The sequence below is a fragment of the Phodopus roborovskii genome, unplaced genomic scaffold (assembly GCF_943737965.1).
Source record: "Phodopus roborovskii unplaced genomic scaffold, PHOROB, whole genome shotgun sequence".
Lineage (NCBI taxonomy): Eukaryota > Metazoa > Chordata > Mammalia > Rodentia > Cricetidae > Phodopus > Phodopus roborovskii.
Window position 1 is genome coordinate 41,887,021 of NW_026126433.1, and position 18,038 is coordinate 41,905,058.

Genomic DNA, 18,038 nt, shown 5'->3' on the forward strand with positions numbered 1-18,038 from the left:
GGGAACTGACCAAGACCTGGTGTAGGCAAGGCAAGCTCCAGAAAGCCAGTGTAGAGGCTTGGTTCCCTTACCCTGTACCTACCCTCCCTTTTCTAGGACTTCTTCCCTGAAATGTTTAAACACTGAATGTGATAATGAAGAGTAGAGGTGGGGATTACTCATTTTTGTGTTGATATAGCCCGTGAGAGGTCAAGATAGACTGTAGCTTGCTTAGCCCTGGGGGTAGTTTGAGCTGAAACTGGGATGAGGGCTCTTGGGGGGCTGCCTAGGACACTACATCTTTTGTGCCTCCTGCCTTCTGCCAACACCCCCCACATGCGGTTGCTGCCATTCTATGGCCCTTTGTCTTTCACTGCTTAGTCACCCTCTTTGTTCTCTTCTTGGATGGGGGGATGGAAAGGAGCAATAAGAGTACCCTGGTGACAGCTCCTCTTGCCCCTGTACCTTCTAGTCCTGCATCCCTTGTGTGATTCCTCCAGCCTCAGCCCCTCTGCTCAGGACCAGTGAGGGTCAGGGCATGTGATGAGGTCAAGAGGTGATACTGGAAGTCACACCAGGGTGGGTAATTCAGGAAGTGATAGGCACCAGGGCAGGTATTAGTGACTGGAGCAGGAAGGGAGGGGGAGAGGAAGCATTTTGATGCGTATGACAAGGAGGGGACAGGAGGTGACAAGGCAGAGAATGAATAAAGGGGATAGGGGTAAGAGAGGTGGTGCTTCTCTGGGAAAGGGAAGGGACTGCTGAGTGGAGTCTCCTTCCTAGGGATTTCCTGGGGAAACGAGTGGCCACAGGGTGGAGTGAACAGACATTACCCCACTTCTGAACTCTTTCTTGCTTTTAGAGCCTGCTATTTATTTTCTTAGTCCCCTGCAATTCTGAATCAGAAAAGTCATCAGCACCCTTCTCTAGTATCCCTACACAAGCACCCAACCAATCACTACCTCCATCCCATGTTCTAGGCTCCTGTTTCTCTAAGTACCCTCAAATGCTATTTGCACTCTTGCTCTGCCCCACGGAGAATGAGGAGTCAATGATTACTAGATATTCCAGGAACCACTGGATTCGAAAGGCGGGGGTGGGGGGAATAGGGATTGACTTTGAGTAATTATGGGTTCCCAAAAGAGCAGGTCTTGTCTAGGTGAGGGGCTGGCTGACTTTGAGGAAGAGGGAGGGTTTGGGGTAGTAGGGAGTAGGTAGGAACAGGGCCAAGAACCTAGGGAAAGCTACTGGGAGCCAAGCCAGGGGAATGGGCAGTCAGGAAGTTGGGGAGGAGGAGGCCTAGGGTGGAATGGCTGTTTATGCTGTGGATAGAGTAAGGGTAACTCAAGAAAGCATAGTAGAGAGAGAGAGAGAGAAAAGATATACTCTAGGTCTTCCTCCTATAAAAAGAAAAGTAGTTTCAGCCTCCTTTGTTATGTTTTCTTTCTTGTTTGCATTCCAACAGAAAGATCCTGACTGCTGTCTCCTGCCTTCTTGTCTCTACAGCCTCTTCTTCTTCTTGGTCCCATCCTCTCTTCTCTCTCAATACTTCCTTACCTGTTCCCCACTTCCTTTTAAATCCAAACAACTTGGCCCTAGAAATCTACTTCTGGGGTAGAGTACAGCGAAGGCGACACCTGAGGGACTGTTCCAGGCTGGACAGTAGGGACATGAATTCTCCCAGGACAGAATCTCGTGTGTGTGTGTGTGTGTGTGTGTGTGTGTGTGTGTGTGCTGTCCAGGCCCTTTCCCCGAGTTCCTACTTCCCTTGGGGCTCTGTCCCACCAAAAAGGGAAAGAGACAGCTGAGGGCTGGTGGTGGGATTTGGGAAAAGGATGTGTCATCAACTGGCTCACTGCCTATAATGCATCTGGCTGCTAGAGATTCCCTTCCCCTGGGCAAGTCCCTTTTTTTTTTTTTTTTTTTTTTTTTTTTTTTAAAGGAAAGAAAAAAAAAAAAAAAAAAAAAAAAAAAAAAAGGAAGGAAGGAAAAAAAGGCCTAAGGTCGTTGGGAAGCAGTGATCCATCCATCCATCTGAGTCCCACTGCCCGAGCTTCTGGCTGAGTGGCTTACAGATCAGCCAATCACACACAGAGGGAGGTTCTGGATGCTTAAAAGAGCTGGCGGGGAGAGGCTGGGGAGAACCCGGGGGACCCACTGATACACAGAAAGGAAAGAGACTGTCGAGGAGAGAGACAGAGACAGAGAGACAGCTGAAGGAGGCAAAGACAGAGCAGGAACTGAGGCAAAGCCAGAGAGCTGAGGAGAGGGAGAAGCCACAGGAGCTGAGGAAGACCCAGACAGGGAGAGACAAAGACCCAGGAGAGAAGGGCAGAAAAGGACGTTTTGGAGGACAGAGGTCCCTAGGCACTTTTCTTCATCTTCACTGAACATCCCTAGCCCCTCTCAAAACTTCGCCTCAGATTTTGGCACAAGTCTGAGTCTCTCCAGCTTTAACGAAGAGCTTTCCACAATTAGGGTGTGGAGGATTTGGTGCCTCAGATGGCCTCAATCCATCCCAGCTGCAGCACCAGTACCATGTCCCAGATGGGCTTGCATCCCGGGAGGGGCTTGACTGGGCACTGGCTGCGAAGAGTCCAACTCTGTTTGCAGCTTCATACTGTGCCTTTCTCTGGTCTGGAGTGGTGGCTGCTCCTGATTCTGGCCTCCCTCCTGCCCTTAGCCTGGTCAGCCAGCGCCCTCCCCCGGGAGGAGGAAATCGTGTTTCCAGAGAAGCTCAATAGCAGCTTCTTGCCCGGCTCAGGTACCCCTGCCAGGCTGCTGTACCGCTTGCCAGCCTTTGGGGAGGTGCTACTACTAGAGCTAGAGCAGGACCCTGGGGTGCAGGTAGAGGGACTCACAGTGCAGTACTTGGGCCAGACACCTGAGATGTTAGGTGGGGCAGAGCCAGGTACCTACCTGACCGGCACCATCAATGGAGATCCGGAGTCGGTGGCATCTCTGCACTGGGACGGGGGAGCCCTACTAGGGGTGTTGCAGTACCAGGGCGCTGAACTCCACCTCCAGCCTCTGGAGGGAGGCGCCCTTAACTCTGCTGGGGGACCAGGGGCTCATATCCTACGCCGGAAGAGTCCTGCCAGCAGCCAAGGACCAATGTGCAACGTCAAGGCTCCTTCTGGGAGCCCCAATCCCATTCCCCGAAGAACCAAGGTAGGCAGCCGTGGAGTTTTTGTGCTGTGTCACCCTCTTACCATGTCTGTCCTACTGACCCCTATTCACCCTCTCTCTCTCCTCCCACTCCCGCTCCCAACTTTTCAACTTTTCTCTTCTCTACCTTTCCTGTCTCCACTACCCTTACTTTGCAAAGTGTTGGCTTCTCCCTGCCTTAGCCATTTGCTCTGAGGATTCCCCGAGATAAGTCAGATTCCCTAGGCTGGAATGACCTCTCCCCCTCCCTACCCCGCCCCTTCCTGGCCATGGAGTCTCCTGCTGACACAGTTCCCAGCAGTAAAGCTCTCCTAACAGCCTGTTGGCCTAGGCTTTTTTCTCTGCCCCAGTGATTTTTACCCCCACCCCCATAGAGAGGAGTGAAGTTTGAGGCCTGAGGGGTTGGGGTTTTTTGGCTTTTGACATTGCCTTTAAAATTGTTCTGGCATACTGCAAACTAGGACAGGAGTAGGCAGGCGAGGAGAGGCATCCCATACCTCTGGGTCAATCCTCTTCCCACACTGTGGGCTGACTGAGAGGCTGCCTGAGGCGCCATCCTTTCCTCCCTCCCACTCCTGGGTCTCCCCCTTTTTCTCTCCCACCCCTTCTCTAGCTTTAATCCAGACCAGACGCTCCTTCCACACCCGCCACGCCGAGATCTGGCTGTGGCCCTAGCTGCTGACTGAATTGTTCCTCCAACCACACAGGGTAGACACGTCCTTGTTGTCGCAGCCCAGCCCTCTAGCTCAGCTCCCACAACCCCTGCCACACTCAGAGACCCTAGTGCCCCTCCCTGAAGCAGTCCCAGCTGCTTTTCACCTCTGGGGCCCACTCAGCTCTGCAACGTGGCAAGCCTTCTCCTCTTTCAGAACAACAGCTGATTCTTCAACATTACCACAAAAGCCCTGGGATTTGGGGCTAGGGGGAGGGTCCAAACCAGTCACTTCAGGAATCCTGTGGGGTATGTAAGGGCCAGCTGACTCTGCTGAGTTCTAGACCCAGAAAGAGAGGGAGAGGAGAAGGGATCCATGTGTATCTGAGAAGTAATTTCAGCACCTTCCTCTCATTTTTCCCCCCTCTTCAGCGCTTTGCTTCTCTGAGTAGATTCGTGGAGACACTGGTGGTGGCAGATGACAAGATGGCAGCATTTCATGGGACAGGGTTAAAACGCTACCTGTTGACAGTTATGGCAGCAGCAGCCAAGGCCTTTAAGCATCCAAGCATCCGAAACCCTGTCAGCTTGGTGGTGACTCGGCTAGTGATCCTGGGGTCAGGCCAGGAAGGGCCCCAAGTGGGGCCAAGTGCCGCCCAGACCCTACGCAGCTTCTGCACCTGGCAGCAGGGTCTCAACACCCCCGAGGACACAGATCCTAACCACTTTGACACAGCCATTCTGTTCACCCGTCAGGTAAGGCCCCAGTCAGCACCACATGCAATGACACCGCTGATACACAAACATGTGCCTGGTCTCAATCACATGGCCATGGCGTGGCTATCTGGGCCCTGACCGTGCTGGGTACTCGGCATCTAGGTCCTCACTAATCTGGGTACCAGCCCCAAGCATCTTCTGTGCTCCTTCCCCTCAGGACCTGTGTGGGGTCTCTACTTGTGACACTCTGGGTATGGCTGACGTGGGCACAGTGTGTGATCCAGCTCGGAGTTGTGCTATTGTGGAGGATGATGGACTCCAGTCAGCCTTTACTGCTGCTCATGAACTGGGTAAGGTAATCCTGGTGTCATGTGGCACCTGAAGTGGATGGGAGGGATCCTGAGGATGCTATGGGGAGATAAGGGGCTCACTAGAGTACAAATGGGTGTATCAAGGTGTTCTCCTCCTCGTCCCCAGGCCTAGGTCCAAGGTCAATATCCTTCTCTGTTTTAGGTGCATAGAAACACAGATTATTCTATTGAATAAAGTAGCTGATGGGAACTAATTTGAACTATATGCATGTTGCATGAATATGCATGTCTGGAAGCAGAGAGAGTGAGGGAATGGGGCTTGAGGATTGGGAATGTTAGCTACAATGGAAATCAAGCAGAAGGGGCCTTGCCTTTGGAGAGGAGAAGACAGAGTAATGAGGGCTACATATGGGACCTTCTGAGAACTATAATGGGATTTGAGACGGGGGAGGGGAAGCAGATCTAGTCATCAACAGCTGCAGGCACGTTTATGGTGGACTCCCCAACCCCCACCCTGAAGATACAGAATGGAATGCTTGGACACTAGCAGGACCTCTTCTCTTACAGGCCATGTGTTCAACATGCTCCATGATAACTCCAAGCCATGTGTTAATCTCAATGGGCATGGGGGCTCCTCTCGACATGTCATGGCTCCTGTTATGGCTCATGTGGATCCTGAGGAACCTTGGTCCCCGTGCAGTGCTCGCTTCATCACTGACTTCTTGGACAATGGCTATGGTAAGCAGGTGACACCTGCCCTCTCCCACTGTACTCTTATTTCTGGAACGTTCTTCATGGGGCCCCACTGACTGCTTGCTCCATGTGTTCTGCCTCTGCTGTGTGATGGGGTGAGAAATGCTGTCTTTGGTGTGGTTCCCACTTCCTATGAAAACAAATAGCACAGGTAAGGGAGGCAAATGTTGGCTTCATACAATTAGAATTGACCTTCATAGCCAGGCAGTACTAGTACACACCTTTAATCCCAGCACTTGGGAGGAGAGGCAGGAGGGGGTCTCTTGAGTTATCGATGAGCCCGAACTATAGAGCAAGGTCCAAGACATCCAGGGCTACACAGAAAAACCCTGTCTTGAAAAAAAACAAAAACCAAAACCAAACAAACTAATTGACCTTTTAAGAGCTAGAACTGTTCAGAGTTGAAATGGATTGGCTATAAACCATGTAATTACATTGTCTTTTGAGAAAGTATACAAGACAGCAGAATAACTTTCTCCAGACAAAGTGGGTTTCTTTTGTTTGTCTTTTGATTTTTTTAATGTGTATGTATACATGCTTACTGGTGCCTCTGGAGGCCTGGGAAAGGATGATGGACCCCTGGAACTAGAGGGGTTTTGTGAGTCACTTGATGCAGGTGCTGGGAACTGAACCCCAGACCTCTCTAAGTGCTCTTAGCTATGCAGCTGTCTTTCCAGCTTCCCAAAGTTGCTGGCTAGAAGCATTCTCGAGAATTCTACAGATGGGCATGTTAGTAGATGCCATTAATTCCAGTACTCAGAAGCAGGTGGATCTCTGTGAGTTTGAGGACTGTGAATCCCAGGACAGCCAGGACTATATAGAGACCACATCTACTAAAAAGAAAAAAGAAAAAAAGTATAGTAGTAACTTATGCCTACAACCCTAATATTGTGGAAACTAAGGCAGAAGGATTGCCACATGACTTGGGCTATGTACTAGTGAGTTCCAGGCTATCTAATGCTGTAGAGTGAAACTCTGTCCCCAAGGCTCCAAATAGAGCCAGCAAGATTGCTTAGCAGGTTAAGGTACTTGCCAAGCCTGATGACCTGAAGACCTCTGCAAAGTTGTCCTCTGACCTCTATACATGTGCTGTGGCATGTGCAGACGACATTCCCCTGAGATAAATTAAGTGAATACGATAAGAAAAAAAAAGTTTGAAAAGTCCAAATACTAGAAATCATAATGTTCTACTGTAAGGTCAGGTGGAAGTGCTTCTGCCCCCTATGCTGACTGAGCTCTTTGTTACACTCAGACATGTGGCTTAACTTACTTCATTTCTCTATGCCTGTACTTAGCTAATAGATAAATTAGATATACTAATAGCCAGAACCTCACAGAACTGTGATTAGTAAGTGAGAGAGTGTGGATCGGGGATTTGCCAGTCAGATCCCATGATAAACATCTAACATAGTATAGCAGTATAGCGGGGGTCCCTTAGACACTAGAGTCCAGGCTTTCAGCTGGTAATCCTTAGTGCCCACTTCAAGCCCTTGCTAACTTTGTACCTTAACCCCCTTTCAGGGCACTGTCTCTTAGACAAACCAGAGGCTCCCCTGAATCTGCCAGTGACTTTTCCTGGCAAGGACTATGATGCCGACCGCCAGTGCCAACTGACCTTTGGGCCTGACTCACACCATTGTCCACAGCTGCCACCACCCTGTGCTGCCCTCTGGTGCTCTGGCCACCTCAATGGCCATGCTATGTGCCAGACTAAGCATTCACCCTGGGCTGATGGTACTCCCTGCGGATCCACACAGGCCTGCATGGGCGGCCGCTGTCTTCACGTGGACCAGCTCAAGGAATTCAATGTGAGCCCTCAGGGCATGGCTTGGGTTAAAAGGCCTGCAGGAAGAATGGCTCGAAACCTAGGAGAGAGTGTGCTTATCCCAGTTCCGTTCTGTGCCCCTGCAGATTCCACAGGCTGGAGGCTGGGGTTCCTGGGGACCATGGGGTGACTGCTCTAGGACCTGTGGGGGTGGTGTCCAGTTCTCTTCCCGGGACTGCACAAGGCCGGTACCCCGGAACGGCGGCAAGTACTGCGAGGGTCGCCGCACCCGCTTCCGCTCCTGCAATACTGAGAACTGCCCAAGTGGTTCAGGTGAGGGCTGGGAAGATGGGAGCCTGGGAAGGGACGGTAGACAAGCACTGCCCATTGAGTGTGGACCTAAGGTGCTTGCTGACTCTATTGATGGGGGAAGTTTCTTTATCTTTCCAGAACTGTCCCTGGCAATCTGTGAGGGAGAGAGATGCCATTCTGGCTAAAGTTCTGAGGGGCTATTTGAAGGGCACGGGATAATGTGAGGAGAGAAAGGCTCAGTCTGTCCAATTTATCCCTACAGCTCTCACCTTCCGTGAGGAGCAGTGCGCTGCCTACAACCACAGGACTGACCTCTTCAAGAGCTTTCCAGGGCCCATGGACTGGGTCCCACGATACACAGGTGTAGCCCCTCGAGACCAGTGTAAACTCACCTGCCAGGCCCGGGCACTGGGTTACTACTATGTACTGGAGCCACGGGTGAGGACTGGAAGCCCTCAGGCCTAGTCAGGGTTTACACACTTCCCAGTGATTTCTAATCTAAAAAAAAAAAAAAAAAAAAAAGTTCCACCAGACCACTGCTGGCGTTCACATGGCCATGTCAACCTACAGATTTACTCAGTCTGTCCGTCCATGGGCGTCCAGCATTAGGAAAACAAACGCCTGATTCTGGATACGTGGCTGGTGAAGCCGCTGCAACTTGTGTCTCTGAGTCCTTCCCTCTCTCTCCATCCTTTTTACATCACATTTGGTGAGAAAGGAAGCATGTGTGTGGCCTTCGGGGGACACCCTTGACTCCTTTTCATGGAGTCCTCTGTCAAAATACTGACTCTTGGGCAGCCAGTCCCTCAATCCCTGAAATTGCTGACAGAGTGGCCCGTTCAAGGCAAAAACAAGCCCTACCAGTTTTAGATTCCCTCCCTTCCCGGGTTGTCTACAGAAAATTCCTACAGGTTTGTTGCCCTCTAGTGTCCATCTGGAAGCTGTACCATTAAGCTTAGAGTTTGTTGCTGGGACTAAAAACCCTTGCCTTCTCAGTTTGTGATCTTGGTAAACCTTAGAAATTCGCCCTTAGAAATCTCATGTGGTAATTGTGGGCCCTAGGATTATGTTTATAAAACATCTTGCACATAACCTGATTCATAGTCAATGCTGGAAAAATGATTGTATCACTATTATCATTATAGTGCCATACAGGCCAAGGATCAGTCTACATCCCCCTCCTTACCCACTTTTTTTTTTTTTTCCTGGTAGCACTTTCGGGATGTTTACCTTACAAACCCCTGCTGACTTAAACCATGTCCCTCCTCTACTCCTCAGGTGGCAGATGGAACTCCCTGTTCCCCAGATAGCTCCTCAGTCTGTGTCCAGGGGCGCTGTATCCATGCTGGCTGTGACCGGATCATTGGCTCCAAAAAGAAGTTTGACAAATGCATGGTTTGCGGCGGGAATGGTTCTACCTGCAGCAAGCAGTCAGGCTCCTTCAAGAAATTCAGGTGCTCTCACCATCCCTTTCCCACTCTGTTTTCCTGGTTGCATCAAGGCTAAATGCTTGCCTGGTGACACAACCCTTTCTGTAGTCAAGTGGAAGATAGACCAGTAGACAGTTACAATGCTGTGCTCCACACATTGAACAGAGAGGACACGGGATGCGGTGAGAGCCTTTGAAAGCATCTGGGAAGGCTTCCTGGGTGGTGACCTATGAGCTGTGAGTAGGAATTGGACAGGCTCCAAGGAGGCCAGGACTGGAAAGACAGAAGCAGCAGTAGGACGTGTCCAAAGATAAGAGTGAAGGCACACTTGCTAGTAGCTCTGTTCTCAGGTGGACACATACCTCATAGAAGCCTGAAGAGGCAACCCCTCATACACATACACACACTCAGACAAACACAGTAGGGCAAGCTGAAGGGATTCAGGAGATGCTGAGTTCTTCATCTACTTTTTCCTCACAGATATGGATACAGCGATGTGATTACTATCCCTGCGGGGGCCACCCATATCCTTGTACGACAGCAAGGGGGTTCAGGCCCCAGGAGCATCTACCTAGCCTTAAAGCTCCCAGATGGTTCCTACGCCCTCAATGGTGAATACACACTGATACCCTCCCCCACAGATGTGGTACTTCCTGGGGCAGTCAGCTTGCGCTATAGCGGAGCCACAGCAGCTTCAGAGACACTGTCTGGACATGGCCCGCTGGCCCAGCCCTTGACGCTGCAAGTCCTGGTGGCTGGCAACCCACAGAATGCACGTCTACGGTACAGCTTCTTCGTTCCTCGGCCAGTCCCTTCAACACGACGCCCTCCTCCCCAAGACTGGCTGCACCGCCGGGCACAGATTCTGGAGATCATTCGGAAGCGTCCCTGGGCAGGCAGGAAATAACCTCACAGTCCCGGTTGCCCTGTTGGGGGTGCCGGGGCCTCGGACTCATCTGGGAGAATGAGGGGGCTTCTGCAGCCGCCTCACGTTAAAACACAGTAGGGAAGTGCTGTAGGGTAAGACCCGCCCTGTCTCTCTGCCCTGAATTGCAGGCTGGCCCTGCCCTGGTTTCCTGCCCTGGGAGGCAGTGATTTGTAGGTGAATGGAAAGGGGCTAGGAGACAGTCCCCTATCTAAACTGTCCCCTCTGCCCTGCAGGTCACAGGAGGGAGAGGGGAAGACAGGATGGGTCCTGGATCCCAGTTGTATTTATTTAGTATTTATTCACTTTTATTTAGCACCAGGGAAGGGGACTAGGGTCTTTGGGAAACTCACCCCTTATAGCCCCACCCTACCTATGAAATCCAGGGTGGTGATGACAAATACAAGTGGTGTGTGTGTGTGTGTGTGTGTGTGTTTATGTATGAGGTACTCCTGCTTTCCTCTCCCTTATTTTTTTTTGGGGGGGGCGGGCTGGGAAAGGGAGAGCCAAGGGTAGGATTGGCCTTCAGGGAGTATGGGATTATCATATTTTTAAATGTACATATTGAGATCTGCTATTTATACACTCCTTTTGGGGTCAGACAAATGTGGGTTGCACCTTGGCCCCACATCTTTGAGCATTTGTTTTTTTGTTTTTTGTTTTTTTTGTTTTTTGTTTTTTTGTTTGTTTGCCAGTAATAATACTTCCCTTAGAAATCTGTTGTAAGGGTTAAATAATGTAAATAAAGAACTAGCATAATGCCTCATACTCAATAGGTGCTCAACAAATGGCAACTGTTGTTACTGTCATCACTGCCCTGTCCACAGGCACCCTCCCTGGAGGGTCTGCAATGCACTTAAAGTTGACAAGGGTCCATGTCACTTATGCCTATCTTTATGCCCAGGCCCAGATCCTTTGGTTGGCAGTACTCGCTCTATTTAAGAGACTGTCAGGAAAGGCCATCCTGTCCATCATGTCTGTAGGCACATAATCACCTGGAGCAGACACAATAAACACTTTGCAAGTATAGCCAGTAAGAACATGAAGATACCAAAACAAACAAAACAAAAAACCAACTTCCTCAACACAAACAAGAGCTGGGATGCAACTAGAGTGGTTACAATAGTAATGGTTGAGAAAAGGGATGTTGCAGTAGCATCCTGGCACTCCAGGAGCTGATCGATCTGAACTTGAGCTAGGACTCAGCATCTTATTCCCTGGGTGATGTTGGGCAAATCGCTGATACATAACCTTTGATTACAAGTATGTGGAATGGGGCCAATAGTAACCGTTCCCACAGCATTGCTCTGTGCTCAAGGATTTTCAAACAGTAAAGGCTGTTGTAACATGAGAGGTGACCTTTGTGATGACTGACTCCAGTGACTCCAGAATCAATCAATGTAGACCCAACAGACTTCTTGGAAGATGTGAGGTTAGAATGGAATTCAATGAGAGGAACAGGATGTGGTCTGGTAAGCAATAAACAGCAAAGAAAAAAAAAAAAAAAAGAAAGAAAGAAAGAAAAGAAAAAAAAAGTGTAGAGCCATCTGTTCAGTGGCAGCAGAATATGAGGAGCAGCACTGTGTTGAAACGGATCTCCTTGAGGAATAACCTAGGCAGGTGTGTTATAGATGGGACATGGGTGGGCAAAGGTGTGGTGGAGAGTTTTGAATGTTAAGAGGCAAATATAGAACTGCTAGGAGTTGGGGAAGGGGTGAATGCTGAAGTGGGAAGGAGCTGTAGGTAAAGAAGACCCTGATGTGAGGCATCTTCTCTGCCATACCACCTTCAGTGGGAACTGCCAGCTGTGACTTGAGATGCAAGACAGGGGCTCTGAAGCAGAGAGGCAGCCACAGAGGTTGTGCTATATTCAGTGGAGCTATGTTGTGGAATAGTAGTTTAACTATGTAAAGATGTGCTGCATTTGTTTAACTATAAAAAGATGTGTTGCTATTCTACCGTGCCTGCCTATGGCACCTCATGAGCCTAATAAAAAGCTAAATGGTCAATAGCTAGGTAAAGGAAGGATAGGAGGGGCTGGCAGGCAGTTAGAAAAGGAGCCAGCCAGCTAGAGGCCCAGCCAGTCAGGAATGGAAGAAATGTGAGGTAAACGAGCCTCAGGGAAGCACACAGATTAATGGAAATGGGTTCATTTAAGTTTTAAAAACCTACCTAAAAACTAGCCTAAGCTAAGGCTGAGCATTCATAATTCGTAATAAGTCTCCATGTCATGTCATGATTTGGAGGCTAGTGGTCCAAAAAAAAGCCTGCTATGGAGCTAGACTTTGCTGATCAGGTTCTGTATGAGGCAGAGCTTTACACAGTGCCCTGTTCTTTACACCACCCAGTATGGTACCTGCTGCTCACTCTGCAGCAGTGGGGGAAGGGCTGGCTACTCTCCTCAATCGAGCAAACATGGTTCCCACTGCTGTTCTTGTTCTCTGGTGGGTCTTGTGGTCCTCCTACCAACCAGGCAGGAGGAGGTAGGGACAGGAGAGTAGGATGAACGTAAAGTGATCTTCAGTTGTTTTATCTAGCTGGTAAATTTTGACCTTATGTTTATGGAACTTAGTACTATGAACTCACAATACAAGCAGAGCTCTGTTCAAGTAAAGGTGAAATAAAAACACAAATGATATATGACCATGTCATATTGCATCCTGAGGAGGAGGTTGTGCATTGCATGTGCACAAAGGGAAACAATGGAACTATAAGATAAGGGCAAAATGGACTTTGCAGAGATTGACCTGGAGGGCAGCATGAGGGCTCAGGAAGGAGCCTTGCTTGGGCTATGGAAGGTAGGTCATTATGAGAGCCCTTTTCACATTTCCTTAGGGTTCTTGGCAATTTACTTTGTATGGCACTTGCATATAAGTTGTTTTTAAAAACCACTTTGCTCACTAGGCTGAGACAAAGAAATTTTCTCCTTGGAAGGTAGAAACAGCAGGATCAGGACTTCAAGGCCAGCCTCTGCTGCATAGTAAATTTGAGGCCAGTCTGGCTACATGGCACTTGGTCTCAAAAGAGGAAGAGGGCCAGGCGGTGGTGGTGCATGCCTTTAATCACAGCACTCAGGAGGCAGAGACAGGTGGATAGATGAGTTCAAGGCTGGCCTGGTCTATGCAAAGAGTTTCAGGACAAACAGGGCTACACAGAGAAACCCTGGAGGGAGGGACAGAGGGAGGGACAGAGGGAGGAAGGGAAGGGAAATGTAATTTTTTTCCAAAAATGTATTCAAGGCTAGAGAGATGGCTCAGCGGTTACGATCACCAGCTCCTCTTCCACAGAAACTGAGTTTGAGTCCCAGCACCCATATGGCAGCTCACAACAATTTACAACTCCAGTTCCATGGAATCCAATATTTTCTTCTAATCCTGATGTTTTTCTGTCATCTTAGTAGCTGCACATGAATCTACTGATATTTTAATTATTGTCTGGGGCCCCAGGGCCCCTCAATCAATCACCTATTGGCCACTCGGGCTGCAGCCTGGTAGGGCTTCCAATCTTCAGCTCCAGTTCTGCCACAGCTGTGATATGCAGGTTTAAATTAAGTTTCTATCGTTCTATTTATCAATAAGACTCAGGAGTCAAAGGCTGGGGTAAAAACCTACTATCTCAGAAAGGCTGAGTAGCAACTAGCTGATCTTGCTTTTTTGCAGGAGACACTGCAAGAAATGTCTCTTCCCTTGTCCCAGAACCAAGAGAGCTCACACTCCAGTCCCAGTCCTTTCTTTCTGCGCATCTCCTCTATTCAAATTCCTGGCTTCTCCACAGCTGCTGGCCCTACCCCCCCCCATTCAGGAATTATTTTATTGGGCAATCTCAGGAGTGTCAGAGTACAATCAAAATATCCCACAATATGTTCTCTGTGGGTACAAGGCATGCATGTGGTTCATAGACATATATGCAGACAAAACAGTGATATCCATAAAATAAAAATAGACCAATGAATAAAATTTAAAATTATTGAATTTAAAAACTACTACTGTGATTTGAGTAGGTGGATTTGTATAGTGAAAGGGGGTCAGAAAGAGCTCTCCCTTCAAAACAATGAGTATCCCAGCCCTCAATGTCAGTCAACCCATGATCTTCTATATTCTACCCCTCCAGGGTCAGAATTTAATCTTCACATAATACCTATTCTGAAGTTGAGTCCAACAAGCTCTTGCTAAAAAGGGAGATGAGGGAATATACCTCTTCATGTATGGGTCAAGATGAGCTTAAACTCCCCAGTCTAAGTATTCCCTTTGTAGGTTTGAACTATGCTATGGTATTATGGTAAAAAAGTAGTAGAGAGCCAGGCACTGGTGGCTCATGCCTTTAATCCCAACATTTGGGAGACAGAGGCAGGCGGATCTCTGTGAGTTCAAGGCCAGCCTGGTCTCCAAAGCAAGTTCCAGGACAGGCTTTAAAGCAATACAGAGAAAGCCTGTCTCAAAAAAAAAAAAAAAAAAAATTAAAAAATAAATAAATAAAAGTAAAAAGTAGCAGAGGGGCTGGAGAGATGACTCAACAGTTAAGCACACTGGCTGCTCTTCCAGAGGTCCTGAGTTCAATTCCCAGCCAACACACAGTAGCTCACAACTATATATAATGAGATCTGGCACCCTCTTCTGGTGTGTAGGCATGCATGCAGGCAGAACATAACATATATAATAAATAAATCTTTAAAAAGGAAGAAGTAGGAGTAGAAAGAGGGGAAAACAGAGGCTCTGAAATTGTATAAGTATCTATCTGTAAAGATAAAAAAGGGACCAGTAAGGGACTTGAGAAAGAAGAGGCGGTAACTGACAAGGGGTGTATTCCCTACAAGAAGTTCAAGTGGAGTTCATGAGATGGCAAATGCTATACACAAGGACTCATCTGAGCTGGGAAGGAGACTGAGGCAATACACGAGTTGGACCAATTTCTTCAAAACCCTCCGGCCTGGCCCTGACATTCAAGCTTTTGTGGTTAGAGCAGAGGAAATCTGGGCTTTTGTTCAATCACTATTTTTGTGGTGGTGGTGGGAGAGCCAGGGTTTCTGGAGAGTGCTGTGGAATGGGTATTTATTTTTTCTACATGAACTTTAGCTCCACTTCTTTCCTCTTGATACAGTATTTTTTTTTTCTTTCTCTAAAATACTAGATTGACAGTGGCAAAGCAGTATCTTATTGGTCACAGCTTGTCAGGGAGAAAGGGGCAAGGAAATGGTTCCTAAGCATTAACATTTTATTGGCTAAGAGAATGATGCTTCTGAGCCAATTGAATGCCTTCCCCATTGACTGTTGCTGGGGGGAAGCCAAAATCTTTGGCAGCAAGAGTAACCAGCTGACAGCTGGAGGAAACCACCAGCTCTAAATATGCTTGGAAAGAGGGGAGTCAGAGGAGGTGGGGGAGCAACAATACTCAACAACATCCCTAGACAGGACCTTATATGGGGACAGGCTCAGAGTACTTAATTAGACTTGGGAAGGAGAGGAGGGGTAGAAATATATCTAAGCATCCATTATAGTCTTCAATTAACAAAAAGGTCCCATGAGCTCTCTCTCTCTCTCTCTCTCTCTCTCTCTCTCTCACACACACACACACACACACACACACACACACACACACACAGAAACATGTTAGGTGGATTCTCTTGATAGTATACATACAAATATGCACAAGAGACGGAGGGGAAGAAGGATAAAAAAGGAAGAGAAAGAGGAGGAACATGAGTCTCAAGAATAAGGTAAAAATCCTGCTTGGGAAAGGGGGGCACTGCAGGGATGGCTCAGTGGTTATGAGCATTGGCTGCTCTTTCTGAGCAACCTCGTGGAGGCTCACAACTATCTCTAATGAGATCTGATGCCCTCTTCTGGCATAAAGGTGTACAAGCGGATAGAGCACTCACATGAATAAAATAAATGAGTCTTTTTTAAATATCCTGCTGGGTGTGGTGGTACATTACTGTAATTCTTGCACTTAGGAAGTTGAGGCAGAAGACTTGCCAGGAATTTGAGGACAGCTTAACTATGTAAGAAGACACAGGCATAGTGGCCATCCATGCCTTTAAGCCTAGCAGTTGGGAGGCAGGTGGATCTCTGAGTTCCAGGACAGCCTAGTTTATAGTCAGGGCTACAAAGAAAAACCCTTTCTCTAAACCCTCTCACCCCCAAGAACCCCCCCGGAAAGAAAAAAAGAAAGAAAGAAAGGAAAGAAGGAAGAAAGAAAGAAAAGAAAAAAGAAGACTCTTGAAAAGTGAAAAGAAGACTGCTTGAAAAGCAAAAAGAAGGGTCTAACGAGGCACTTCAGTTGGTAAAGTGCATGCCACAATGTACTTGTAATTGGAGCACTGGGGGTGGAACAGGTAGATCTCTGAGAGCAGTCAGCCAGCCAGCCTAGCTTAAGCAGCAAATCTCAAGTTCCAGATCTGGTCTCAAAAAAACAAGGTGAAGGGCTGAAGAGATGGCTCAGTGGTTAAAAGTACATGCCACTCTTGAAGAAGACCAGGTTTGGTTCCCAATGCCCTCCCAACACTGCAGCTCACAACCACCCGCAACTCTAGTTCCAGGATTTCTAATACCCTCTTCTGGTTTGCTGTGGGTACTAGGCATGCCTGTGGTGCACCTACATACATAAAGATAAAAAATTCATGCACACAAAATAAAATAAATAAACATATCTTAAAAAAAAAAACCAGCACAGTGAAAGAATAATGCCCAAAGTCGACTTACAACCTCCATATACATGTATATACGTGGACCACCACACATACACAAAAAGGTAAGAAAATTTAAAAAGAAAGAACTGAAGGTCAATTTTGCAAGAATAAAATCCTACCTGCCAGATGTGGTGACTCATACCTGTAATCCCTCAGAAATTGAGAGACTGGGGCAGAAGGATGGCCATGAGTACCAGACCAGATGGCACCACCTGTTTCACAACAAAACAAATCAGAAACAGAAAAACAAAGCAGCTGAGTGTGATGACACACTATAATATCTGTAATGCCAGCACTGGAGGATGGATACAAAGAAACCAGGAGTTCCAAGCTAGTGTGGACTACATGAGACCCTGTCTTAGAACAAAACAAGGAAAACAAAAACATCAATAACAAAAGGAATGAAACACCAAGGTAGATCAAAATCTCAGAAGAATTGTTGTGGGATGTTTGTACACTGCGTGAAAATGTAATGCTGTGTCTTGTGAAATAAAAAAATTGAATGGGATGCTGGCTGGAGAGATGGCTCAGTGGTTATGAACACTGGTTGCTTTTCCAGAGGGCCTGGATTCAATTCCCAGTACCCACATAGTAGCTCACTACTATAACTTCAGTTCAGAGACCCTCACTCAGACATATATGCAGGCAAAATACCAATGCACATACAAAATAAATTATTTAAAAAGAAGAGTTGTTTTAAGCTTATGTCTCTTTAGTCCCAGCTAGGATCCAGAGAGGTAAGAGGCTGGTGGCTGCTCTTCTGTTTATCTTTATCTTTCAGGTTATTACCCTGATAATTGACTCCGAGTTTTTAGTAATATAATTAATTAGAATTTTGCTTCAAATGAATATAAAACTGAATGAGAAAATGGAGACAAATATTTCGTTTTTGTTTTGTTTTTCTCTAAATGGTGTTTACTAGACAAGACATAATTTGCGTACAGGTCACTCACCTATACTGAGTTGTAAGGTAACTTTCGTGAAAACAATGCTTAAAACAAGATATGCTGTACATAAGTCCTCCACGCTTCCCATTAGACATGACTACTTTTGAGAAGCTTATCCAGGATCACATGTGGCCGAGGTGTCCTTCCAGGTCATGGTTATCATTGCACTATATTGTTTGTAGCCCCTCACCCCTACCCCACCCCAAACACACAGGAGACAGTGTGCTTTTTGAGGCAAACACTGTAATTGGTTTTCTATTGTTTCCTTGGCTTGAACATTTGCTATGAGCTGGTAGAAGCCACAGGATTAAATATCTTACATATGGTTGTAGCGACCATTTTAGTCTAATACCTAGGAAAACATATTTACATTAGAGCTGAAGCTGCCTTTCCG

The 18,038-nt window shown here is 47.6% G+C and overlaps 1 protein-coding gene across 1 annotated transcript; it reads left to right on the forward strand.

Moving 5' to 3' along the window:
* Positions 1-1,967: 1,967 nt before the first annotated feature.
* Adamts4 (ADAM metallopeptidase with thrombospondin type 1 motif 4) lies at positions 1,968-10,456 on the forward strand. Its single transcript, XM_051186242.1, has 9 exons — positions 1,968-3,150; positions 4,232-4,555; positions 4,734-4,866; positions 5,395-5,565; positions 7,102-7,388; positions 7,492-7,678; positions 7,920-8,095; positions 8,936-9,111; positions 9,568-10,456. The coding sequence occupies exons 1-9, from the start codon at positions 2,482-2,484 to the stop codon at positions 9,992-9,994; spliced, it is 2,550 nt and encodes an 849-aa protein (XP_051042199.1). The 5' UTR covers positions 1,968-2,481; the 3' UTR covers positions 9,995-10,456.
* The last annotated feature ends 7,582 nt before the right edge of the window (positions 10,457-18,038 follow it).

Bases quoted from the DNA above. Each gene is read 5' to 3' on its own strand.
- Adamts4 (XM_051186242.1), top strand. From the start codon at position 2,482: ATGGCCTCAATCCATCCCAGCTGCAGCACCAGTACCATGTCCCAGATG. The intron at 4,867-5,394 runs GTAAGGTAATCC...CTTCTCTTACAG, and splicing joins TACTGCTGCTCATGAACTGG to GCCATGTGTTCAACATGCTC. The intron at 9,112-9,567 runs GTGCTCTCACCA...TTTTCCTCACAG, and splicing joins GGCTCCTTCAAGAAATTCAG to ATATGGATACAGCGATGTGA.